This window comes from Palaemon carinicauda, chromosome 20, assembly GCF_036898095.1.
Source record: "Palaemon carinicauda isolate YSFRI2023 chromosome 20, ASM3689809v2, whole genome shotgun sequence".
Taxonomy (NCBI): domain Eukaryota; kingdom Metazoa; phylum Arthropoda; class Malacostraca; order Decapoda; family Palaemonidae; genus Palaemon; species Palaemon carinicauda.
This window is the reverse complement of record NC_090744.1, coordinates 18,271,171-18,298,096: the sequence shown is the minus strand read 5'-3', so window position 1 is coordinate 18,298,096 and position 26,926 is coordinate 18,271,171. Positions and strand designations below refer to the sequence as shown.

The 26,926-nt window shown below is 40.3% G+C and overlaps 1 protein-coding gene across 1 annotated transcript in view; it reads left to right on the top strand.

Annotated features, from left to right (window-relative positions):
• Positions 1-26,926, top strand: part of LOC137660168 (2-oxoglutarate and iron-dependent oxygenase domain-containing protein 2-like) — a 56,705-nt gene that overhangs the window by 15,390 nt on the left and 14,389 nt on the right. The window contains exons 3-6 of the mRNA XM_068394858.1: positions 7,225-7,272; positions 20,356-20,466; positions 23,573-23,794; positions 24,685-24,870. Coding sequence (XP_068250959.1) covers positions 7,225-7,272; positions 20,356-20,466; positions 23,573-23,794; positions 24,685-24,870 — 567 coding nt within the window. The remainder of the gene's footprint in view (positions 1-7,224; positions 7,273-20,355; positions 20,467-23,572; positions 23,795-24,684; positions 24,871-26,926) is intronic.

Below are 26,926 nucleotides of genomic sequence, written 5' to 3'. Positions count from 1 at the left end.
ATATTGTTTTTGTTATAATTCTTGTTAATCTAGTTTTTAAGTATGATGTCTGTTTTTTATTTCTATTAATTCTTATGCTGTCTGGAGGCATTGAGTTTCCGGAACCAATACGTCCTAGATTTCATCAATGTCATCTTCTGTATTGCAATATTCGTGGTCTTCATGCAAATATCCGGGACCTTACAGTTGCGTCCAGACAGTATAATATTCTTTTGTGCTCAGAAACTTTGGTTTCTAATATGAGGCACTCGTCTGAGCTCCTTATAACTGGTTTTAAGAAGCCAATAATGTTGAAACGTGATGCCTTCCCTAGGGCCATGGGAATGGCGGTGTATATTAGGACCGAGTACCCTGCTTCTCATAAGTCCTGCTATCAATGTGGATGTCATGAGATTCGGGTAATAAAAGTTTGCGGCAGGCATAACAAGTTTTATTTGTATTCGATCTACCGGAATCCAGACATGGATGATTCTATCTTCGATTGTCTTCTTACCATTATGGCTAAGATACAAGAAGATGAAAGAAAGGCTTCTTTTGTCTTTGTTGGTGATTTTAATGCTCACCATAGGGAGTGGTCAAGTTCTATCTCTCCTACCGATTACCATGGCTTAAGAGCTTTAGACTTTGCCTCTGAATCAGGCTGTGAGCAAATCATAAATGAACTAACTCACAGGTCTGGTAATTGCTTGGACCTCGTACACATTGACTCCCCTGGCGTTATAACTAGTAAGGTTGGTACTCCAGTCGGGACATCTGATCATGCTTTGATTTCATTAGTAATGAAGAGAGCAGCCTGTCCCTGATATATCATACTCTTGTAAAATTTATATGAAATCCCAAGCAGACTGGAATGGGATTTTGCATGATCTTTTGTGCTTGAATTGGTCACAATTATATAGTAGTGTAGATCCTGTTGTCGCTTTGAATGAGAATCTTGTCAACATAATTGATAGGTGTATCCCTTCTCCTGTGCTAAGGTACCAAGTGAAGGACAAACCGTGGTTCAATGATGATTGTAGACGTGCTTATTTGGAGAAGCAGGAGGCCTATCATCTTTGGAAGGGTAGCAGATCAGATTTGACCTGGAACAACTATACTCAGCTTCGAGCTTTTGCTCAGAGAGTTTATGCCTCAACTGAAAAGGAGTACAATTTAATCATAAAAGAAACCCTTTCTGGTACAACTCAGGAACATAAATGGTGGTCTACCCTTAAATCTGCACTCTTTGGAGTAGATGCAACAGTTCCTCCTTTACTTAAACCAGATGGCTCAGTCACTCACTGTCCAAAGGAAAAGGCAACCCTTTTGGCTGATGTTTTTGACAGTAAACAGAGTAATGAAAAACTTGAACTTCCTCATTCCTGTTTTCCTGAGGCTAAACTAACTAGTTTAGCTTTTCGATCTCGTGAGATTAAAGCTCTGTTGGTGGACCTTGATGCTTATGGAGGTGTAGACCCAAATGGTATTTTTCCTTTGTTATTTATAAAGACAGCAGATTTCTTAGCTCCAAAGTTATCTGTTATTTTGCGCAAGTTAGCAAGAAGAGGAGCTTTTAGCACTAGTTGGAGAATTGGTAATGTTACTCCTCTATGTAAATGTGTTTGTGGTAGCTCAAGTCCCACTGATTACCGCCCAATTTCCATAACTCCCATATTATCTAAAGTTTTTGAACGTCTTCTGGCAAAACGTCTTGATAGGTTTGCTGAAGGTAATCATCTATTCCCTAGTTTGCAGTTTGGTTTTCGTAAAGGCCTTGGAGCATGTGATGCCCTTCTTACAATCTCCAATGCAGTACAGAAATCTCTTGATTGTGGTCAGGAAGTTCGTATGATTGACCTTAATTTTAGTATTGCCTTTGGCCGTGTTAATCATGAGGCCCTTGTTTTCAAACTCAAACAGTTGGGAGTGGGTTGGTCGTTTCTTAGCATTATTATTGATTTTTAAGTAATAGATCTCAAAGAGTTGTGGTTGATGGGCACCATAGTGAGTATAGGAATGATATCCGGTGTTCCACAGGGTAGTGTTCTTGGCCCATTACTTTTCATACTATATACACATGACATGTGGTTTGGCCTAGAAAACAAGCTTGTTGCATATGCAGATGATGCTACTCTCTTTGCATCAATTCCATTCCCTGAATGTAGATCTGGGGTTGGTGAATCCCTCAATAGAGATTTAGCTAGAATTAGTGCATGGTGCAAATTATGGGGTATGAAGTTGAATCCTAACAAAACTCAAAGTATGATTGTAAGTAGGTCAAGGACGGTGGCTCCTCAACATCCGGATCTCAGTATTGATAATGTTTCTTTAAATTTGTATGACTTAAAATTTTAGGTGTGATTCTAGACAGCAAATTTACTTTTGAGAAACACATTAGGTCTGTGTCTTCTTCAATTGCACAAAAAATTGACGTATTGAGGAAGTCTTACAAGATTTTCGGTGATCAATCTATTCTGAACAAGTGTTTTAATTCTTTCATTCTACCTTGTTTTGAGTATTGTTCTCCTGTCTGGTGTTCAGCTGCTGATTCTCATCTTAATTTGTTGGACAGAAACTTACGGTCTATTAAATTTCTCATTCCTGATCTAGATATTAATCTTTGGCACTGTCGTTCAATTAGTTCATTATGCAAGGTGCATAAAATTTTTCATAACTCTGACCATTTACATTCAGATCTCCCTGGACAATTCTTTCCTGTTTGTAATACTAGGCAGGAAGTTAATTCTAATAGCCAGGCCTTCTCCATCATGAGGCTCAATACTACACAGTATCTTAGAAGTTTTATTCCAGCTGTTACCAAGTTGTGGAATGATCTTCCTAATCGGGTAGTTGAATCAGTAGAACTTCAAAAGTTCAAAGCTGGAGCATATGTTTTTATGTTGACCAGGCTGACATGAGTCTTTTTATAGTTTATATGTGACATATCTGTTTTGACGCTGTTACTGTTTTTAGAATGATGTTGTTAATTTATTCTCATCATTTATTTATTTTCTTTCCTCACTGGGCTATTTTTCCCTATTGGAGCCCTTGGGCTTATAGCATCCTGCTTTTCCAACTAGGGTTGTAGCTTGGCTAGTAATAATAACAATCATAATAATAAAACCTTCCCTTCCTTCCCCGTCCTTTTATGAGCATGAATTATCGGCTTGTTACGTCAGGTATTAGGTATCCATCCTCTGTACTCTCATCGCATTCCTTAAAGTGATAAAGAGAGTGGAAGGATATTCCGAAGAAAATAAGAGGCTCGAGATATTTCGCAAAACAAGACCCCATTTCATCAGGGATGACACAAAATCCCACAGATCTGGCTTTACCAGTCATGATCACAAATGGGTACTCGTCAGAGCAAGCAGTAGGAATGGCGGCAGAAGCATCTATATCGTCAACAGGTCCAGGGAAAATTTCCCACTTCCTTAAAGTAATGTGCCTGACAAGGCATTTAGATGGGTTGGGTGAACTGCCAAAAGTGTAGGTTACAGGTGTGGTAAAAATGGTGTGAACATAACTATAACAAAGACTAAATCGCTATTCTTCGTAGGTCCAAATTGGACTTGCTAGCAAATAAATACCATAGTAAAAACCAATAATAAATAATGATAATAAAATTGGTCATAAAACGTAAGTGATATAACCTAGATGACAGAGTACCAGATGGGCAAAATTAACTTGAAAATCTACCGAAGCGAACAACACCCAGAATGGCTGCCGATACCGAGGCAGGCCAACCGCTTCCAAAACTAAAATCCACAATACTGGAAAAGGAACAAATGCCCGGTACTGAAATAAACTGTCAAAACAAACTATGGTACTTAACATTGGTAAAGGTGAAGTAGCAACGTCAGTCATGTTGAATTAACGACAATCACTTCCGAAAATCACTGGGCAAAAACTTATCAACTTTGCGAGCAAGTCCAAAACAGAAGGATGACCTAGAGAGCACGAGTAGTAGGTGTCGGTGGCGTAGCCCAACTGTATTCTCTAGAGCCTGTCACGGCCCTCCCCTTTGATGAAGGGATTATCTAAATGGAAGTCAGCCTGTGAATAGTGGTTTCCACACGCCCTTGATAAATACACGACACCAACAAGGTGTTCGCGCGAGGGTTGTAACCTCTGCATTCCATGCTTTATCTTTCTCTAGTATATTTGGAAGATTTATATTAGAAAAGTGTAAGAAGGACCCTTTTCACCGGCCGTCACAGGTCTCTCCCCAGAAATAGATTTTTCCTTCGTCAAAATCCCTTTATGTTTCCTATAGATGCGGGAGAGAGCATCAGCTGGTAAGTTCTCTGTTCCTGGACGGTATACTATATCATAGTGAAAACATGAGAGTTCAACTCTCCACCTTGCTATTTTGTCATTCTTTATTTTACTGTTTGATTTAGAGTCAAACATAAACTTTACACTACGCTGGTCCGGGATGAGGTTGAAATGGTGTCCAATTAAGTAGTGTCTCCACTTCCTCAATGCCTCCACTATGGCATAAGCTTCCTTTTCCACTGCAGAATGTCGCTGTTCACTGCGAGTGAGAGTGCGGGAGAAGAAAGCCACTGGGCGATTATTCTGTGTGAGAGTAGCTGCTATCGCATGACCTGAGGCGTTCGTTTCCACAGTGAAAAGAGAGGAAGGATCAATGGCCGTTACCACAGCACTAGCAATGTCTTTCTTCAAGTTCCCGAGAGCTTGCAGTGCTTCAGTAGATAAAGGAAAACCATTGGCTTGTGTGAGAGGGCGTATTTTCTCTGAAAAGTTTGGGATCCATCTTGAGTAATATGCAAGCAATCCCATGGTCATGCGAAGAGAAGCTGCATCCTTTGGAGGTGAAAGATTCCACAGTGGTTGCAAGCGTTCTGGGTCGGGTTTGATTTCCCCATGCGTTGCTGAATACCCAAGTAATTTAATGGTTCTGACTTTGAAGCCACACTTGCTGTGGTTTAGAGTCGGGTTGTACTCCTCGACCACCTTCAAAAACCTTCTTAAATTCTGGTCATGCTCCTCCTCTGTCTCGCCACACACAGTAACATTGTCTTCATAAGCAAATGTACCACCTACTTTTTCTTATTTAAGGATTCCATCAAGCACACGTTGAAAAGCTGCTGCTACTCCATTTTTCACTCCAAATGGAATGCGATTGAACTCATAAAGTTTACCCCCAGCTTCAAATGCAGTGTACGGTCTCTCTTCTTCTCTTATTGCAACCTGATGGTATGCACTTTTCAGATCTAAGGTACTGAACACCTTGTACCGTGCAATGTTGTTCACCATCTCGTCGATATTTGGCAAGGGGTAAGCATCAAGCTCAGTGAACCTGTTTATAGTACGAGAGTGATCTACAACCATCCTCCTTTTCTGATTCTCCCCTGATGTCACCAGCACTTGAACTCTTCAAGGAGAATTACTATGCCTTGTTATTCCTTCTGACATCATACGCTCAATCTCGGCTTCAATGAACTTCTTGTCACTCAAGGAGTATAGTCTTGACTTATTAGCCACTGGTCTACAATCTGGTGTCAGGTTCTTGAAAAGGAAAGGAGAAGGACACCTTAACAACACCTAGTGAACATATCTTCAAGGGAGGTTTCTCTCCTCCAAAATCCATTTCCAGACCAGAATGTTTCCTCAGGAAGTCATGCCCTAGAATCACATCACTACATAAGCTTTGTAACACCTTGAGTTCAACACCGTGATAAGTCTTTAACGCAAAGTCCACACTGCACAGACCTAAGATGTTTGAGGACAGGGATTCATCAGCCATGGAGACTTTTCCATGCTCTGGAGACATAGTTAGTTTGTTTAGGTCCACTAAATTATGACGCACAAAGCTGTCCAGACTCCCAGTATCAATAAGGGCACTGACAGGGCTACCATTAAGCTTGAGAGGTGTTATGGATTTTTTAAGACACTTAGGGGAGGCCCCCACTATAGAAGCTAGCATTGCTGCAGAATGTTTTGGGCTAGAAGAGCCACTCGCCTGTTTCACAGAGCGGCACACCTTAGCATAATGTCCTTCCTTCTTACATTTCAAACACACTGCGTCCCTAGCAGGACACTGAGTTCGGGGATGCCGGGTGTTCCCACAAAAAAACATCGAGCACCAGAAGTAGCAGCAGAAACAGACTCGCTGTTATTTTCAGCACTAAACGATTCCTCCTCTTGACTCACTGCTGATACAGCAGCATTAACAGATTCTGCTGAAGAGTAGGAGGCTGAATGCTTCTGGGCCATTTCTAGAGTGCGGGGCTGTTCATAAGCAGTATTTAAGTTCAGTGTCAAATTCTCCAACAGACGCTGGCGTATTGCACCAGAGACCAAACCATTAATGAAGGCATCCCGAACATAACTGTCACACGCTTGCTCCGCATTTACACTTTTGAATTTGTTGTTTGCAGGGTATAACTGCAGTGGAATTGTTGATTGAATGAATTGAAGTAAACCCGGTTTATCCAGAACTTAGGTTTTATTCAGTTAACAATTCCACTGCAGTTATACCCTGCAAACAACAAAACAAACACGTTGTCAGCCACAGACGTAAACATAAATAAACACTTGCGTTAACTAAGAAGGTACATACATCACACTCCTTATGAACGACAGGATAACCAAGAACATACCCTCATCTGGCGAGTACACAGCAGTACTTTTTACAGGTTCTTTCCAGAGCCACAGAACACAAGTCACAAGTTTGATGTCCTCCGTCGAACCAGGCCAGGGACACGCTAGGCTTGTTGAATGAAAAATTTCAGATACTGTACTTAGAATTCCCTAAGATCAAGTATAGGGGCGTGGCTTCCTGCTTGCGTGCACCACCATTCCCTAAGATCAAGTACAGGGGCGTGGCTTCCTGCCTGCGCGCACCACCTGTCGTTAACTACCTTGTTAGTGAACTTGAGGGACATTACATCTTGTGCTGAAATCATCTCCCTATTTAAAGGACTCTGGTTTATATAGCTAGGAAAGATAGAAATTACTTTTGAAATTGGCTGTTTTTGTACTTAAATGAATACTGTATTGTACATATTGTTTAAATTTTTTTTAACCAATTCATTTTCTTCTCAAATGGTTGATATAGATGTTTTGAATTTTAACTTAGGTCCACATAATGATTTTACAGTGAATAGGAGTAATTTCTCCAAGAAACGACTGTCCTCTATTCCATTTTGCATATATATTATGTCTACATTATATCAAAAAACCCAGCTAATATACTTTGAATTTTATTTTTGACAGACTTTGCTGTCTCAAGGATGTACAGACCCTGAAGCTGTAATTCCAGAGGTGGGTCTATGCATTTTTGTTAATCTGTACCTTGAAATGAGAGTTTAACTTTAATAGATCCTGATCAGAAATATATATATTTTCTATTGCCAAATGTTATGATTTATATTTGATGTTTTCTAACAAACCTCTCACTTTTGTTTAACATGATTTATGCATCAGTATAATTCTATATACTTCAGTCCCCGTTAAAAGGAATGGTAGTCATTCTTTGGTACTGCAATCCTGTCTTAACAACAGCCTTGTAGAAAGATTTACTTAAGGCTGGTTTACACGGGGATAGCTTACTGGCGCCTGTTTACTGACATCGACAAACTATCCCCGTGCAAAGGCAAAGTGTCCTTGTGCAAACGCTTACTATCTTAGAAAGTTTACTTGCCGCTAGTTACTGGCGCCAGTGAACTATCCTAGTGTAAAGTGACCTTTAATATCCGGAAGCAACCACTGTACTCTGTCTTTTCTATCACATTCATACCATGCCAATGTGTAGAAGATTGTCTCCTTATCCCCTACAGAACAATGCAATTGTATTATCATTATTACTACTTGCTAAGCTACAACCCTAGTTGGAAAAACAGAATGCTGTAAGCTCAGAGACTCCAACAGGGAAAATAGCCCAATGAGGAAAGGAAACATGGAAAAATAAGGTATCTTAAGAAGAGTAACCACATTAAAATAAATATCATCTTATAAACTATAAAATCTTTAACTAAACAGGAGAAAGATAAATAAGATAGAATAGTGTGCCCGAGTGTATCTGAGAGAACTAAGAACTTTAGAAATTAGTTCCAGACCTTTAGATATACAAAATTTCAAGTTCTTTTACCATTCTAACGACTAAGCATCGCATGCTGCAAGGCCTTTCCGAAAGCCAAGTTGCAAACTTTACAGCTAAAACTGTCATTTCCAGGTTTTAAAAAAGCTAAAATAATGGCCAGTTCCCAAACTGATAGGAAACTATGGTCTCGCCGTATTGGGTCAATAGTGCTGGGAAAATCTACATTTATGTCCACCCTTTGCTCATTTATTAATCCAAAGGGTTTACTTAAAATTTCATGCCCAATATACATGACAGACAGCAAAGTATGACATTTCCAGTGCGAATCCTCAAGTTAGATATCTTTTTCTTCCATTTCTTCTTTCATTCCAGGCTATCCATACACATGATGCACTTTGGTAGGTACCAAACAGTTTGTAAGATAAGGAAGGTGACAAACAGATGGAACTGTTCACTTTAACTTTACTCTAAGGGCTGTTTTTTCTTGTCTCATACATCAAGGGAACCGTACTCTCTACAGGACCTCCACAGTCATTTTATCATGTTCGTTTGAAAGCACTCGACATTTCACACCACATATTTCTCGTTTATTGTCAAATCCACACTATCGAAGCAATCACAGAACAAGAGACTCTTCATTTTCCTCTAGAATGCTTTAATGTCTTCAATCTTTCGGATGTCTAGTGGGACCTTATTGTATCGTCATAACCTAGTATTATTTATATCAATCTCCCCTGATGGTTTATATTGCTTCTTCAGATGCCCGGTTTAATTGACACTTACCCTTAAATTTTAAAGATTTTAAGATTTCCCATTCTTTCTTTACTTCAACAAATACATGCCCTTAACAAAGTAAGTGATTGGAAGTTCAGGTTGCTGCATTGGGAAGTATAGTTTTAAATTATCTCCGTCGACCAGATGCAATCACTGCATGAATTGCACTGGCGCTGAAAGTGCTCTCAGATTGTTTACATCATGCATTCTGAGATGGCTTTCCCTGGTTTAGTTAAATTATTGCCTGGAATGCATTTAGGAATTATTTCTGGGAGATCGTGATCCACATTTCCTTTGCGTATAGTGTCAGGAGTAATTCATAATCATCTCCTCCTACGCCTATTGGCGCAAAGGGCCTCTGTTAGATTTGGCCAGTCGTCTTTATCTTGAGCTTTTAATTCAATACTTCTCCATTCATCAGCTCCTACTTCACGCTTCATAGTCCTCAGCCATGTAGGCCTGGGTGTTCCAACTCTTCTAGTGCCTAGTGAAGCCCAGCTAAACGTTTAGCTGAGCAATTCAGTGATTTGAAATTGTTGTGAAGAGTACGTATCGCTCTAGGTACCCCTCGTGGAAAATACAGTATGTTTCAATGGTCGCCAATCATCTTAACAGTTCTAGCACCAAAGGAAGTTGTTGTTAGTTCAGGGGATAAGCCGGGGAGGACTAGGCTAATTGATTATAATGATATAACGACGATATTGACACGCCTTCGCCTTTAGACATCACAGTTCTGCCTTCTTTCAATAGTGAAAATATTCACAAGCTCTTTACATCACTTGCTCCTTATTGATAAACATCAGAAGTCCAGTGAATTCTCTCTTAGTCTTGGTAATTCTGGTCCTTCTTAACACGTTGCCAAACATAATCCAACTCCCCATAGTCATTCTGATTACAGTAATACTGTTTCATTCAGTAAGGGTTCTGAACATACACTGCATGCCACAGATTCGAAAGCCTCACTCACAGCCTCAAAATCTTGTTATATCTTAGTTTCATCTGTTGTTAAAGCCTTGCAATACTACAATTCCAGTCGCTCTGTAAGCCTAGGTTGTGAGGCAGAATACCAAATAGGTTATCTTGATCGTATATCCTTCCATTCGCTAAAGTAAATCGCTTATCACTAGTCTCATTTCACCAGTCTTATATTTTTTATGTGGATGGCATGGTGTATTCTATGATTCCCTTAAAATTCTGGGAAGTGAACAAAGTTTCAGCTAATTTGGATCGTTTTCATAATGCTTCAGACAACAGTGTTCGCTGTTTACTTGCAAACTTGGCCATTAGCCAGTCTTGTCTTACGTTAACCGAGTTGATATAGGTGCTAGTAGATCCAATTATAACACATATCTAAGCATTTCCAATGCTACCCCCATTTCAGAGGGTTAAAAAAAAAAAGAGAAATCTGCTGATGTTCACTTGGATTCGCCTACAGGATAGGATAATAAAGAGGAAACTCAATCCGAGTCAGATTATGAAAGTGAGGATCACCTTTTCTATCTTTGCGTAACATTGCTGGTATATACCGTAATGATGGCTACAGTAAGTTCAGAAGTATTTTATCCTACCAAAACGGAAAAAGTGGCGACAGTACTTGTAAGGTAGTTTATTAACTCTCCAACTTCGTTACGAATAGACTTAAAGAATTGTTGTCTTGGGTTCAGAAAAATACTGGAGGTTCAGGTGCATGTTTAAGGCTTAAAGACTTAAACACAGATGTGTTAATATATATTAGACTAACCAATTAACTGACCTAATTTTGGTGGGTTATTTAGTAAACAGTCTTGATCCAATCATTGTGCCTCATTAAAGAAAATCTATGAATTCAGGTTATGTTTTGAATAGTTTTCACTTTTATTTAAAATGACTATGTGGTTTAAAATTCCATCAAATGGATTGAAAAGTTTTTATTACACTCGATCGTCTGCATGTATAAGGTTAATCAATTACCTAACTTTGTTATAGAATATAATGTCTTCTTTGAAGTTCAACCCTAGTTGGAAAAGCAGGATGCAGTAAGCCCAAGTGCTCCAACAGGGAAAAATATCCCAGTGAGGAAAGGAAATTAAGAAATAAATAAACTATATATGAGAAGTGATAAATTAAGATTGTTAATGCATTGATCATGCATTAACAATCTAATTTACTCATCCCTCTTTGTGGGTAAGATTATGTGAAGTGTCATTGAAAGAATTTACCGAGCAGTTAATTCTCGTTTTTAAATATTTAACTTAGCCGGTGAATATATGATAGCTGACGTCTCCGGCGGCTCGATAGAAAAACACAAAAACTCGCGAGCGATCGCTATGAAGGTTGCGGGTGTGCCCACCAGCGCCAACTATCGGCCAGATACCGCATATACATGTAAACAGCTCCAGTTCTTCTCTGTCGGTCTGATCGACAAGTTGATTCCATTACTCGCTGTTAACCTGGAGTTTTTCAAGTCTTGGTGAAGTACTTCTTTTTGGTTTGAGCTTTCGCAGTGCAGGTGTTTTATCTTCAATAAACTCTTGAACTCTTTTTTGGATAGATTTAATTGTTGATGACTTTGGATTGTTTTTTGGACTTTCTTTGACTTTTCAAAATGGCTGACCCTTCTCCAATTCCTAAATTTCGTAAATGTAATGCTAGGGATTGTAACAAACGTCTTCCAAAGGCCTCTCTCGACCCACATACTGTGTGTTCTAATTGTCGGGGTAAAACCTGTCAATTAGGAGATCGGTGTGATGAGTGCGTGGTACTTTCGGAATTCGACTGGCTAGAGTTTGATAAGTATTCTCGTAAGCTAGAGAGAGATAGGGTGAGGAGAAGTTCCTCTAGATCGTTAGAATTTTCCTCCTCCCATGCCCCTGAACCTAATCCTTCCCCAATAGTAGTTGTGCCTGAACCCTCTACTAGCACTCATGAACCATCAATGCGGGATATGTTACGTGCCATTCAAGCTTTGGGCGAGAGAGTTGAGTCATTAGCTACGGACCGTAATCAACTCATGGCCGATGTAAAAGAGTTAAAGTGTCAGAGTGCCACATTAGAAAATCGTGGGGAGAAAGTGATTAGTGCGCAAAGTGTTATCAGTGTTGCGACCGAGGGTTCGTCTGTCCGTGCCTGTCGTTCGCCTAGTCCGAGACCTCTTGCAAGCTCCCATGCCCCAGGGAGAAGTAATGTCGTAGGACTTATGGGTTCGAGAGGCTTTAACCAACGAACAGACGTTCCCTCTATGGTTTCAGGCGTGTCTCGTCAAGACCGCCCGTACCATAAGACGAGCGAGACAATTTTCTCCTCGTCATCCGAAGGCTTCTCGCGTAAGAAACCGTGGAGCAAGGTTTCGAGACCCTTAAAGCGAAAGTCAGTCCCTTCAGGACAGGTCCAGCGTCCTGGTTGTAGCCATTGGGACAGCTCTGACCCTGTGCAGTCATCGGAAGACTGCTCGCCGCCTAAACAGAAGCGTAACACAGGCTCCGAGAGTCTTAGTGTAGGCAATGTTTTGCAGTCACAGACGTTACCCTCGTCTCGTACCGCACCCATTCCCGTTGATCCTAAATGGGTTGTACCGCAAGACATGCAGAATAAGCTTGCCTCTCTTATGGAGGACTATACTGCTGAGCAGGTTCACGATGATCCTCGCCGCTTAGCTGATCGAGATCCTGGCCGTCAGCCGCCCAAACGAGCCTTTGCTCGTCCTGTTGACGTTGACGTTACAAAGTCACGTCAGTCACGTGTCGTAGAGCCTCACTCGATGCAGTCCCGTGTTGACTTTCAGCCACTGCCGCATGCTCGTGTTGACGTTCAGGACGTTCGCCAACCAGCGAAGTTGACTTGTTTTGACGTTGAGCGTCAAGCACCGCAGTCAAGAGTTGTTTTGACTGCTCAGTCTAGGCAGTCAAGGCAGTCTCGAGTTGACATCGAGCGCCCTCCCGCTCCTGTTGTTGTTGCTAGTCAGTCTGTTAAGCAGTTACATGATGTAGCGTCCTGGACTGCTACTGATGCTCCTGTGCGTGTGGACTCTGCTTGTCAAGCATTGCCACCAAGGCAGGTCTCTCCCTTGCTTGAGACTCATCAGTTGTCGGACGAGGCTCCTTCAGATGAGGACGTTGCTGATCCTCATCCTGATGATAATCCTTCAGATGTAGATGAACCTAAGGCTGTTCCTCCTTCGATGGATTTTAAGAAGATCATGATGATTTTCAAGGATCTTTTTCCAGATCACTTTGTTGCTGTTGCTCCTCGTTCGCCTCCGTCTGAGTTTGCTCTAGGCTTAGCTGCTACCAAGCCAAGCTTTACTAAGCTAGTGCTTTCTCGCTCTTCTAAGAGAGCTTTACGTCTTCTAGGCGACTGGTTGGATACCAGGAGGAGTTTGGGGAAGACGGCCTTTGCCTTCCCACCTTCTAAGCTTGCTTCTAGATCGAGCGTCTGGTATGACACGGGAGAAGTTCTCGGCTTGGGAGTCCCTGCCTCTGCCCAGGGTGACTTCTCAAGCCTCGTAGACTCTCCCCGTCGCCTGGCCATGAGACGCTCGAAGATTTGTTGGTCCTCCTCGGACCTTGACCATCTACTTAAAGGCGTATACAGGGCCTTTGAAGTTTTTAACTTTCTTGATTGGTCATTAGGAGCATTAAGTAAGAAGATCTCGTCTGCCGACCAAGATGTATCCTTACTTATCATGTCCTGTATGGACAAAGCCATCCGCGATGGCTCCAATGAGCTCGCCTCCACCTTTACGTCGGGAGTCTTGAAGAAGAGAGAAACCCTTTGCTCTTTCCTTTCAGCAGGAGTTACTCCCTGTCAGAGATCGGAACTGCTCTTTGCTCCCTTATCAGCGGCCTTGTTTCCACAACAGCTGGTTAAGGATATAGCTGCTTCGCTTGTGCAGAAGGACACACATGACCTGATGGCGTCCTCTGCTCGCAAAGGGGCTCCTTCTTCATCCTTTGCTGTGAGACCCAGGATCGAGACTCCTGCGTCTAGATTTATCCCGCCCTTTCGTGGCAGAGCTCCCAGCAGGGGAGGCTCTCGTGCCGAGGGAAAGAGAGGTAAGAAGAGAGGAGCCAAGTCCTCCCGTGGCAGAGTCTGACTGCCCACAGCCTCAGACAGCGATAGGGGCCAGATTGAACAGCTTCTGGCAGGCCTGGGAGAAGAGGGGTGCAGACCAAGAGTCTGTTCTGTTGCTCAAAGAGGGGTACAAAATACCGTTTGTACGCAAACCTCCTCTAGTAACAACTCTCATAGACCTCTCTCCCAGGTACCGAGAGGAGTCAAAGAGACAAGCCCTAAATCAAGAAGTGTCTCTGTTGCTAGAGAAGGGAGCGGCGGTGAAAGTCTCGGACCTTCAATCACCGGGGTTTTACAACCGTCTCTTCCTAGTCCCAAAGCATACAGGAGGTTGGAGGCCGGTGCTAGACGTCAGTGCGCTCAACGTTTTTGTTACGAAAACAAAATTCACGATGGAGACCACGAAGTCCGTCTTAGCAGCGGTCAGAGAGGGAGACTGGATGGTCTCTCTCGACCTACGAGATGCGTACTTCCACATTCCTATACACCCGGATTCCCAACCGTTTCTGAGGTTTGTTTACAGGAATGTGGTGTACCAGTTTCGAGCCCTGTGCTTTGGCCTCAGTCCTGCTCCTCTCGTGTTTACGAGGCTCATGAGGAATGTGGCAAAATTCCTCCATCTATCGGGAATCCGAGCCTCCCTGTACTTGGACGACTGGCTTCTCAGAGCATCGTCCAGTCATCGCTGTCTGCAGGATCTACATTGGACGTTGGGTCTGGCCAAGGAGTTGGGACTTTTGGTCAACTTAGAAAAGTCCCAACTGATCCCATCCCAGACTATTCTATATTTGGGGATGGAGATTCGCAGTCCAGTTTTTCGGGCTTTTCCGTCTGCCACCCGAATAGAACAAGCCCTGCTCAAAGTCCAACTAATGCTGAAAAGGGAACGTTGTTCAGTCAGGAGTTGGATGAGTCTCGTAGGGACTCTCTCATCCCTGGAGCAGTTTGTCTCGCTAGGGAGACTACACCTTCGGCCTCTCCAGTTCCATCTAGCCTCTCACTGGAACAAGGGCAAGACTTTAGAGACGGTATCAATCCCAGTCTCCGAACCAGTAAAGGCATGCCTGAACTGGTGGGACAGCAATATCAGTCTGAGAGAGGGACTGTCCCTAGCAGTCAAGAACCCAAACCACGTATTGTTCTCAGACGCGTCGGATTTGGGTTGGGGTGCGACCCTGGACGGTCGGGAATGCTCGGGTCTGTGGACCTCAGTTCAGAAGAGCATGCACATCAACGGCAAGGAGCTATTAGCAGTCCACTTGGCCTTGATGAAATTCGAAAGCATTCTTCGAAACAAAGTGGTAGAGGTCAACTCAGACAACACCACAGCTTTGGCGTACATCTCCAAGCAAGGAGGCACTCGCTCCCACACGCTGTACGTGATCGCAAGGGACCTTCTCATATGGTCAAGAAATCGAGGCATCTCCCTGTTGACGAGATTCATCCAGGGGGACTTGAACGTCTTGGCAGACTGTCACAGTCGGAGGGGTCAGGTGATACCCACGGAATGGACCCTCCACAAGGACGTGTGCAAGAGTCTTTGGGCGACTTGGGGTCAACCCACCATAGACCTCTTTGCCACCTCGTTGACCAAAAGGTTACCGATCTATTGCTCACCAGTCCCAGATCCAGAGGCGATCCACATAGACGCGTTTCTACTGGACTGGTCTCACCTGGACTTATATGCATTTCCACCATTCAAGATAGTCAACAAGGTACTGCAGAAGTTCGCCTCTCACGAAGGGACAAGGTTGACGTTGGTTGCTCCCCTCTGACCCGCGAGAGAGTGGTTCACCGAGGTACTTCAATGGCTGGTAGACATTCCAAGAAGTCTTCCTCTAAGGGTAGATCTCTTACGTCAGCCCCACGTAAAGAATGTTCATCAAAGCCTCCCCGCGCTTCGTCTGACTGCCTTCAGACTATCGAAAGACTCTCAAGAGCTCGAGGCTTTTCGAAGGAGGCAGCCAGTGCGATTGCGAGAGCTAGGAGAGCTTCTACCATCAGAGTATACCAGTCGAAGTGGGAAGTCTTTCGAGACTGGTGCAAGTCAGCATCTGTGTCCTCTTCCAGTACCTCTGTAGCCCAAATCGCAGATTTTCTTTTACATCTGAGAAATGTTCGCTCCCTCTCAGCACCCACTATTAAGGGCTACAGGAGCATGTTGGCTTCGGTCTTTCGACATAGAGGCTTAGATCTTTCCAACAATAAAGATCTCCAAGATCTCCTTAAGTCTTTCGAGACTTCTAAGGAACGTCGTATGGCAACTCCTGGATGGAACTTAGACGTGGTCCTAAGGTTCCTCATGTCAGACAGGTTTGAGCCATTACATTCAGCCTCCCTGAAGGATCTCACCCTCAAGACGCTTTTCCTAGTGTGCTTGGCTTCGGCTAAAAGGGTCAGTGAAATTCATGCCTTCAGTAAGAACATCGGCTTTTCCACAGAGAAAGCCACATGTTCACTTCAACTTGGTTTCCTGGCCAAAATTGAACTGCCTTCTCGTCCTTGGCCTAAGTCTTTTGATATACCTTGCCTGTCAAAGATCGTAGGCAATGAACTTGAAAGAGTACTGTGTCCAGTTAGAGCTCTTAAGTTCTACTTAGCTCGTACTAAGTCCTTACGAGGTGGATCTGAGGCCTTATGGTGCTCAGTTAAGAAACCATCATTACCTATGTCAAAGAATGCTTTGTCATATTTTATCAGATTTTTAATCCGAGAGGCTCATTCTCACTTGAATGAAAAAGACCGATGCTTGCTTAAAGTTAAGACGCACGAAGTAAGAGCTATAGCAACTTCCGTGGCCTTTAAGCAAAATAGATCTCTGCAAAGTATTATGGACGCGACCTTTTGGAGAAGCAAGTTGGTATTCGCGTCATTTTACTTAAAAGATGTCCAGACTCTTTATGAGGACTGCTACACACTGGGTCCATTCGTTGCAGCGAGTGCAGTAGTGGGTGAGGGTTCTACCACTACATTCCCTTAATTCCAATATCCTTTTAATCTGTCTCTTGAAATGTTTTTAATCTTGTTTTTGGGTTGTACGGAAGGCTAAGAAGCCTTTCGCATCCTGGTTGATTTGGCGGGTGGTCAAATGTCATTTCTTGAGAGCGCCCAGATTAGGGGTTTGATGAGGTCCTGTTGTATGGGTTGCCACCCTTGATACTTCAGCCCCTGGGAGTCTTTCAGCATCCTAAGAGGATGGCTGGGCTTCGTGAGGAAGACAGACTAACAAGGCAGAGTAATCGTCTAAGTCAACTTCCTTACCAGGTACCTATATATATTTGGGTTTTGTTATGATATAACTGTCAAAAACTCTAAGCATATACGCTGTAAACTGTATTAATTCTGGTCTCTACCCACCACCATGGGTGTGAATCAGCTATTATATATTCACCGGCTAAGTTAAATATTTAAAAATGATATTTTGATTATAAAATAAATTTTTGAATATACTTACCCGGTGAATATATAAATTAAAGGCCCCCCCTTCCTCCCCGATAGAGACCCAGCGGGATGAGAAGAACTGGAGCTGTTTACATGTATATGCGGTATCTGGCCGATAGTTGGCGCTGGTGGGCACACCCGCAACCTTCATAGCGATCGCTCGCGAGTTTTTGTGTTTTTCTGTCGAGCCGCCGGAGACGTCAGCTATTATATATTCACCGGGTAAGTATATTCAAAAATTTATTTTATAATCAAAATATCATGTTTCAGAATTTTCTTTGAGCAGAGAAGGCTAGGCTCATTGTTTATTGAGTATAGTGATGACAGTCAATTTATTTCTCGCTTATCTATGAGTATGGAGTTGTATTTAGTACTCATTTTGAAGTCGGTCACAATTATCAACTAGATGAAAAGTACCTTTTCTTCCATCAGTCCAAAGTTTCTCCTTGCTACAAGATAACTAGTTTAGTTTTCATTGGTTTGAGATTGATACGTTAGTGATATGTGGTTTATTCCAGTTTCAGATCATTATTATTATTAGTAGCTAAGCTACAATTCCAGTTTGAAAAGCAGGATGCCATAAGCCCAAGGGCTCCAACAGGGAAACAGGCCTGTGAAGAAAATAAGGAAATGATTAAACTACAAGACAAGTAATGAACACATTAGATAAACTATTTTAAGAACAGTTACAACATTATTATATAAACTATAAAAAGAGACTTATGTCAGCCTGTTCAACATAGAGTATTCGCTGCAATTATGAACTTTTGAAGTTCCACTGATTCAGCTGCCTGATTAGGAAGACCATTCCACAACTTAGTCTCTGTTGGAATAAAACTTCTAGAATACTGTGTAGTATTGAGCTTCATGATGGAGAAGGCATTACTATTCGAATTAACTGCATACCTACTATTACGAATAGCATGGTACTGTCTTGGAAGATATGAATGGAAAGAATGGTCAGAATTATGAAAAATATGATACAACATGCATGACGAACTAATTGAACGACGGTACCAGAGATTAATATCTAGATCAGGAATAAGTAGTTTAATAGACGAAAATGACGTGCCTCCACCTTTGAACAACTCAAATTCAGTCGTCCTTTGATAGTGATGAGCTTGACAAGCTCTTGACATCACTGGATTCCTTTGTTAAACTTCAGAAGTCCAGTGAATTCCCCAAACTCAACCTAAGCCCCAAGGTCAGTCTGATATAGTGTCTCATTCAGTAAGGGTATGCTGCACTCTGTAGATTCAAATGCCTCACACACAGCCTTGAAATCTTTACATACCTTAGTTCCTTCTGCTTCTAAACCATGCAATTCTACCATTCTATTATATGTAATTTCAGGCGATTTGATTTCCAAATTTTTCTTAACCTAGCCATTGTCTGATTTGCTTTTTTCAACTTTTCATCAAACCTTAGTTCCAGATGGCTAAAATCACTACCAGATCTTTGCTCATCCATCTTCCATAACATTTACAATGCTTACAGAAGATTCAAATCACTGTCAGTCTTTCCTTACTCTATAAGACAGCTAAATTGTGAGGCAGAAGACCAAGCAGGTGGGTCTGATCTTAATATCACTTCGCTCTCTAAAGTAAGCTTTTCTTGTGAGTCTCATAATTCTGTAATTATGTGGTTGTGGGGGCATATTGTATGATTCCTTTAAACCCCGAGGTGGTTGATGAAGTTTTCACTAAAATGCTACTAGGTTTTATGGTACAGCCCTGTACTGTATTTTCATTTAATAACTACTCATTTGGATAGCTTTCTACATGAAAAATCTCTGGATATTTAGATGTGGTTGGTGAAGTTTTAACTGAAATACTACAAGGTTTTATGGTACTGTATTTTCATTTAATAACTACTCATTTTGATAACTTTCTACATGGAGAATCTCTGGATTTTTAAATATCTTTTGTGAGTACACTCTATCATGGTTCCTATTAGCAATTACTGTATGTTTCAAGTTAGTTTTTGTGGAACTGGAGAGTAAACACTGCGCAGCGGTAAAGCCTATACGTTGTTAATGCAATGGCTGTCTTTCGAGGCTTATAACAGCCAAGCAAAGTATTTTAATGAAGGGAATTACAGAGAAAGAAGGCAAGGTTAATTTTCCCATCAGAATCTCTTTTGTTAGACGCAAGTTACTATGTATCTCAGAAGCCGGGGTTCTTACTCTTATTTATTCTCTTGGTGATACCAAGCAGATAATTCTGGTCTCATTGGCTAACTTGAATCTTGTAGGAAGATAGAAAGAATGCTTCCTTAATTGTTGTTCTTGTTAAATACCATGCACAAAAGGTTTGTTGTGAAAGAAATAGGATTTTCGTAAAAAGAAAAAAAATACAGTATATTGGGAGGAGAGTAATGGAAATGGAGGTACAGGGAACGAGAAGGAGAGGGAGACCAAAGCGAAGGTGGATGGACTGTATCAAGGATGACCTTCGATCAAAGGGATTAACTGGTGATGAGGTGTGGGACAGAGGTAGAGGGAGAAAGCTGTCCAGAAACATCGACCCCACATAGAAGTGGGAAAAGATGTAGACAAAGAAGAAAAAAGAAGTTAAAAAAAAAAAAAGAAATACAAAAAATTTTCAAAGCTAATGTCTCCCTTATATGATAAGTGCTCTTTTCCATAGCTACCCTTTTCCATAGCTACATTCTCACAGCTTTGGATCACAGTAAATAATGATTTTGTTGGTTGGGTGGGACTTCAGTGTCTACACATTTTGGCATCACAACAAAATGATTACCATTTCTACATTGGGTGACTTAATATTTTATGAATCCATTTTCAATTCAAGGGAAGAACTAGATATAAGTGATGGGCTTAGAATGAAGAATAAGATTTTTTTTACGATTATACAATTCAAGAAAAAGTTCTTTTAACTACTCAAACTGTTGTTTGGTGAATTTATATGAATGAATTTGAATAATTGTTTATACAGCATTTGATTTTCAGCGACTAAATATGAATGTTTTGTAAAAAAATATTTAGTTGTTTTTATATTTATTGATATTACCACTTGCAGATAGAATCTGAGGTTACGAGGAGGAAGAACTTTCACAAAGAAAGTTGGGATCGTCGGCTTCAGATAGCCAAGGAGTACAAGCCATTGCATCCACATTTATTTACACTTCAGGTTAGAAATCTATTGGTACTGGACTTTCTGAGATATGCAGTTTTTGTAATCAATTAGTTGAGGTATTTATATTAGTAACCCAATAATAATTACTGAATGATGAAATAAGAATGGCAGGTGTAGTGAAGATTACCAAGATGATAAGAGGAATTTACCTTGAGTCTCTTTGTGATCTTCTGTGAGGGTGGGAAGCCATTTTGTTATTACCTCTGCCAACAAAGTTGGGAGGAGGTTATGTCTTACCTCCTATTTATGTGTTTGTTTGTAATTTGTATTTTTGTTTGTGTGTGTGTTTGTCTGTTTGTGAACAGCTTTCTGGCCACAATTTTAATCGTAGAGTAATGAAACTTGTAGGGATTAACTTTTATGTAAGAATATGGAAAAGATTTTATTTTGGAAGGTCAAGGTCTCAGTCAAGTAAAATGTCTACTTCAGGTAATCAGCCATAAGTTTGGACATTGTTGTCACAGAGACTTCAAACTTGGTTCATATTTGAGTGTATGAAAATCCACGCTAATTAATATATGTTGAGATCAAAGGTCAAGGTCAAGTAAAAGATCGGGAAATAAGCTGCTGCAGTGGAGGTCTGCACTCTACTGAGTGCCCCTCTAGTTACTGTCTTTTATCCACATAACTCCCTTTCTAAAATATGATAGCGCATTTGATGAAAAATATGAACCATTTTTCATATTGGCATTTCTTCAACATAAACTTGCCATGATGTTTAATTAAAGCACTATTCTCAAAATGCATTGTTTCCTGCTAGACCTGACTTAAACAACTTTGTAAGATGTTTTTAGGTGAAATTCTCTGTTTTTATATTGTCTTTGATTTTTTTTTTGGAAATTTTGCAGTATATTTTTTTTAAATTGCTCTAACAGCCTTAATTTTTGTCATAGAGAGGTCAGGTTGGTCTCATTCTCTTGGAAAATGCCTGAATTTTCTCAAAAAATTATCAAAAATATGAAATTTTTTTTTTTATAGCAGTTTTTTGCAAGGACGTACCGGTACGTCCATGGGGGTAAAGGGATGGCTTTTGTGAAACGTACCAGTACGTCCTTTGGGGGTAAAAGGGTTAACTGTGATTTACAATGAGGCATAGGCGGAGATCTTGTAAAACAACTAAATTGTCACGAGTTTTGAGAAATCTAAGGGTTTTATTTCATACTGAATAAAAGATTGAGAATGTAAGGGCCTTACTAGACTTAACGATCTTCCACGTTTAATGGTAAGGGTATCATTACTAAATACTGTGGTGGATGATGTGGTAACGTCCCTGACTGGTGAACGCCAGACTGGGGTTCGAGTCCCGCTCAAACTCATTGGTTCCTTTGGTCACTGCAACCTCACCATCCTTGTGAGCTATGGATGGGGGGTTTGTGGGAGCCTATAGGTCTATCTGCAGAGTTATCAGCAGCCATTGCTTGGCCCTCCTAGGTCCTAGCTTGGATGGAGAGGGTACTTGGATGCTGATCACATATATACAGTATACAGTATGGTTAGCCTCTAGGCCATTGTCCTTCTTGATAGGGCAGTGTCACTGTCCCTAGCCTCTGCCATTCATGAGCGGTCTTTAAACCTTTAAATATAAACTTCAAACTAGTAAGTCATGCTATGGAAGACAACTTTGTATTTATGGAAAAAAAATTGTGAAAGAAAATGTTTCACTCAAGATAGTCCTGTACAAATTCATGGATACAGTATTTTATTTCTATAGAATAATTCATGGGTCGAGTTCATGTCAGTGTATTCAATTTCTTGGAACTGTTAATGAAAGTTCTTTATATGGAAAGTTAATTGAAATGTAGATGACACACTAAGAGCATGAAATTTTAAAAGGCGAATTGTTTTAATTGATAATCTGTTAAGATAACATTACCAAACTAGAGGGCACTCAGTAGAGCGCAGGCCTCTGCCACGACAGCTTTTTTCTCAACGTTTTGATTGACCTTGACCTTTGACCTTAACATATATTAATTTACGTGGATTTCCATACTCTCAAATATGAACCAAGTTTGAAGTCTGTGACGACAATGTTCAAACTTATGGCTGATTACTGTACAGTGATGCCTCAGCATATGAAAGTAATCCGTTCAGGATACGGTTTCGTATGCTGATTTTTTCGTATACTGAGTCGCGTTTTATATGTAAATAGCCTAATCCGTTTCAAGCCTTACGAAAAGACACCTTTTCTTTCATAAACACGCTAAACTGTAGTAATAACATGCAATGCAGCCATTTCTATCATTCAATAATTAACCCAACCGTTAAAAACAGCCTAATCCATTCCAGAAACCACCATGAGATTATTCAATAGTGTAGTTATAGCCTAGTTATCCCCTCCAAGCCCTAAGAAAATGGTCTGTTTTCTTTACTTCTGTATAAAAGTTACGGTACTGTATGTAAAGCATTTGGATCAGTGAAGGTGTGTTGTTACTTGTACACCTAAATTAAGGGTTGATACCCTGAAAAAAAAGATACAGTTAATTAACAAGCGAAAGCTCACGAAGTCAATGTTAACGATACCGCAGTCGGAACGAAAAGAGAGAGAGAGATGAACGCCCGTGCGTAAGCAAGGTGTGATAGTTGCCGACAAATAGGAAAGCAGGATCTTATGGCGGCAGCTAGCATCTGAGTAGGAGATAACCAATGGGTGAGTGGGAGGCTGTAAGCGAGTTTACCCAAGTTCAAAGTCTGGCGGCACATGAATTTTTAAATTACTCTCGGCGACGAGTTGGGATCTCGTAAGCTTTTCGTATCCTGAAAATTTATTCGTATACTGGGGCATAAAAATCTTCGTATCGCTTTTCGTACCCTGAATTTTTCGTAAGCAGAAACTTTCGTATCCAGAGGTATCACTGTACATGAATTGAACATTTTGCTTTACCGGGCCCTTGACCTTCCAAAATTTAATCATTTCTAGCTTTTCACATAACGGTTAATCCCTGCAAATTTCATTACTCTACCATTAAAATTGTGGCCAGGAAGCTGTTCACAAACAAACATACAAACAGGGGCAAAAAAAAAGGTAACAAGTAGGTAATAAGTAAGGTCTTTATTTCTTTTCGACGAAGAAACAGTCCCAGTACAGTATGTTTATTTGCAGAAGTCTTTTCTGGATCCCAAATTCATCAAGTTGGTAGATCTTGCAAAGTCACCCGGCACAACTATAGACGAACTTACCAAGGCTGTCAAACACCATCAGCAACGAATGTATTCTTTCCCCGTTTTCACGCCGGAGTTTTGTCGGACATTTCTGAGCGAGTTGAAGAATTTTGAAGAGTCTCCTCTGCCAAAGGGCCGTCCGAATACGATGAATCGTTATGGGGTGAGTTGGTCTATAAAGATGTGTTTGGTTAAATTAATGAATCTTAATGTTAAAAACATCAGAATTAGGTGTAGGTAGAAAATTTTACTTTAAAAGAAAGTTTGGAGGATTAAATGTGCTAGAGTAAACAGCATTTCAATTGCTGTACTGAGAAGTCAGCTGTACTTCATTTTTCCCATTTGAGGATACAGTACTGTTACAGTACTTTACTCTTATTGGTCATTCTCAGCCTTGTTTATACAGAAGATCCTCATATTACAAACTTGATTGGTTTTATTTGTAAGTCAATTTTTGTTAAATTTTGGCATAGGTTAAGCTATATCTGAATCAAATTTTGGTCTAGGTTAAGCTAAATCTGAATCAAATTTTGGCATAGGTTAAGCCATATCTGAATAAAATTTTGGTCTAGGTTAAGCTACATCTGAATCAAATTTTGGCATAGGTTAAGCCATATCCGAATCCCATACCTATGATTTTTAGCCACAAAAGTTAATAAATAGTTGTTTCATATGAAATGAATATAGAGTTATTACAATTATTGTTTTGATTATTGATAAATTTTTTTATTACAGTATTTTTGTATCATATTTTAGTTATTTTCAGTTAATCGTAGAGTAATCAGCTATAAGTTTGGACATCGTTGTCTCAGAGACTTCAAACTGGATTCACATTTGTGTATGAAAATCCACACCAATTAATACATGTTAAGGTCAAAGGTCAAAATCAAGGTTGAGCAAAAGGTTGAGAAATAAGCTGCTGCGGCAGAGGTCTGCGCTCTACTGAGTGCCTCTCTAGTTCCTAATGTATATACAGTACTGTATGTTTTTGTTGAATAAAACCAAATGAAAGAACATAATGTTGTAATTATTGAAAAAAAAATTATTTTGCAGATTCACTTAGGAGAGCTCGGCTTTGACAAGTTCATCACTACTTTGAGGAATGACTTTATCACTCCCTTGACAAGAATTCTCTACCCTGATTGGGGCGGTGATTCCTTAGACTCCCACAAAGCCTTTATTGTGAAGTATGAGGTGGGCAAGGATGTTGATTTGAATTATCATTTTGATAATGCAGAGGTGAGATTTAATCTTTTAATGTTATGTACATGTATTTCTGTAAAGTGCCAAACATAGAATTATCATCGGAGCATTCCTTTTAACCCTTTTACCCCCAAAGGACGTACTGGTACGTTTCACAAAACTCATCCCTTTCCCCCTATGGACATACTGGTACGTCCTTGCAAAAAACTGCTACAGTATTTACATTTTTTTTTGCATATTTTTGTTAACTTTTTGAGTAACTTCAGGCATTTTCCAAAAGAATGAGACCAACCTGACCTCTCAATGACAAATATTAAGGCTGTTAGACCAATTTAAAAGATATATAGCAAAATGTGCTTGAATAAAAAAAAACCCTGGGGGTTAAGGGTTGGAAAGTTCCAAATACCCTGGGGGTAAAAGGGTTAAGATTTCATTGTTTATAGTGTTGTATACATGTATTTCTATAAAGTGCAAACCATTGCATTCTTCTTCTTTCTCTCGGTTATCCCTACATTAAGGGGTTGATTTTCTAATGCTATGGCATTAAGTATGGTTTATAATTTGGTAGAGAGTTTTTAAGATTGTATCCCCTTGCAGTCATCAATTGGTTAGTGGCAGTGATCCTTGCCTTTGACTTTATAGTTCAACTGCTAGGCAGCAGTTTCCTCATGTATTGGCAGTGGGCCTAGTCGTATGCTAAAGAGCAAGACTACATTATAATTTGGTAGAGGGTTTTTACGATCGTAGGCTCTTGCAGTCATCAACTACATTTGTTGGTGGGGGGCTTAGCCTTTGATTTAATAGTACAACTGCAAGGCAACGGTTTCCACAGTTATTGATAGTGGATCTAGCGTAAGTCTAAAATGCAAGACTGCAAGACAGCTGCTGTCCTTTTTAGTCGCTATTTATGGCACGCAGGACGTATGATGGTTATATTCTTTACACCCCTACCACAGGGCATACAAAACATATTACAATTGAAGCTTATCACTCCAGTGCAGTACATTATTGTAACCAGTTAAGAATTTAGCTAAAGATTTTGTTTTGTTTTTGTTTTAAGGCATTTTTTGAATGAGACAAATTCTACAAACTATTTTCCCTCTTTTTCTGTTTAAATTTATCAAACCCTTCTTCCCCATGTAATAGTATGAGGCTGATTACTGTCTTGTAAATCTTATCTTGAGCCATAATGGTATTTACTGGTCCATGACTACTCCAGTTACTTCTCTCCATTTTTGTCATGCTTCTTTCACTCTTGTCTCACTCCTTTCTCAGTGCCTCCCTTCTCTGTTATTTTTTTATCCCAAGTAGTTGAAATCATTGTTCTGTTTTAGCACTTTTCCCTCTTCTATTTTAATGATTACTTCATGTCCTTCTCTATTACTAATTATTAGCTCTTTCTTGGAGAAACATTTTCAGTATATTAAATTCCTTATTCCTAATCTGGATATTAATCTCTGGCCCCATTGTTTAGTTAGTTCTTTGTGCCTATTGCATAAGATTTTTCATAATGCTAGCCTTCCTTGGCATTCAGATTGTCCCAGATTGTACCCTTAAGTACATAATACTAGGTATGCAGTAGATTTTAAGTCTTGCCTTCTCCATCATAAGGCTCAATATCTTGCAATATTGTTGAAGTTTATTCCAGCTGTGACCAAATTGTGGAATAATCTTCCTAGTTTGGTGGTTGAATCAGCAGAACTTCATCTGAAAAGCATTTGCAACAAGTTTGAAATTCTGAACAGGTTGACATGAGTTTTCTTAGTTTATAAATGACATATCTATTTTAATGTTGTTGCTGATCCTTAATTACCTTTTATTTCTTATTTTTCTTCATTAGTACTTCTCTTAAGTAGTTTCTGTTTCCTTTCTACGCTGGGTTACTTTTCATGGTGGAGCCCTTGTGATTGTAGAATTCTGATTTTCCAATTAGTGTTGTAGTTTGGCTAGTAATAATAATGATATTAATAATGGGATTTCACAGGCCATATAATTCAGCTATAGTATAAGTAATGGTTCTACAGTATAGTATATATAAAAAGATAAGTTTTGAATGTATTTAAATTCTAAATGCTGTATCATGATTTACTTC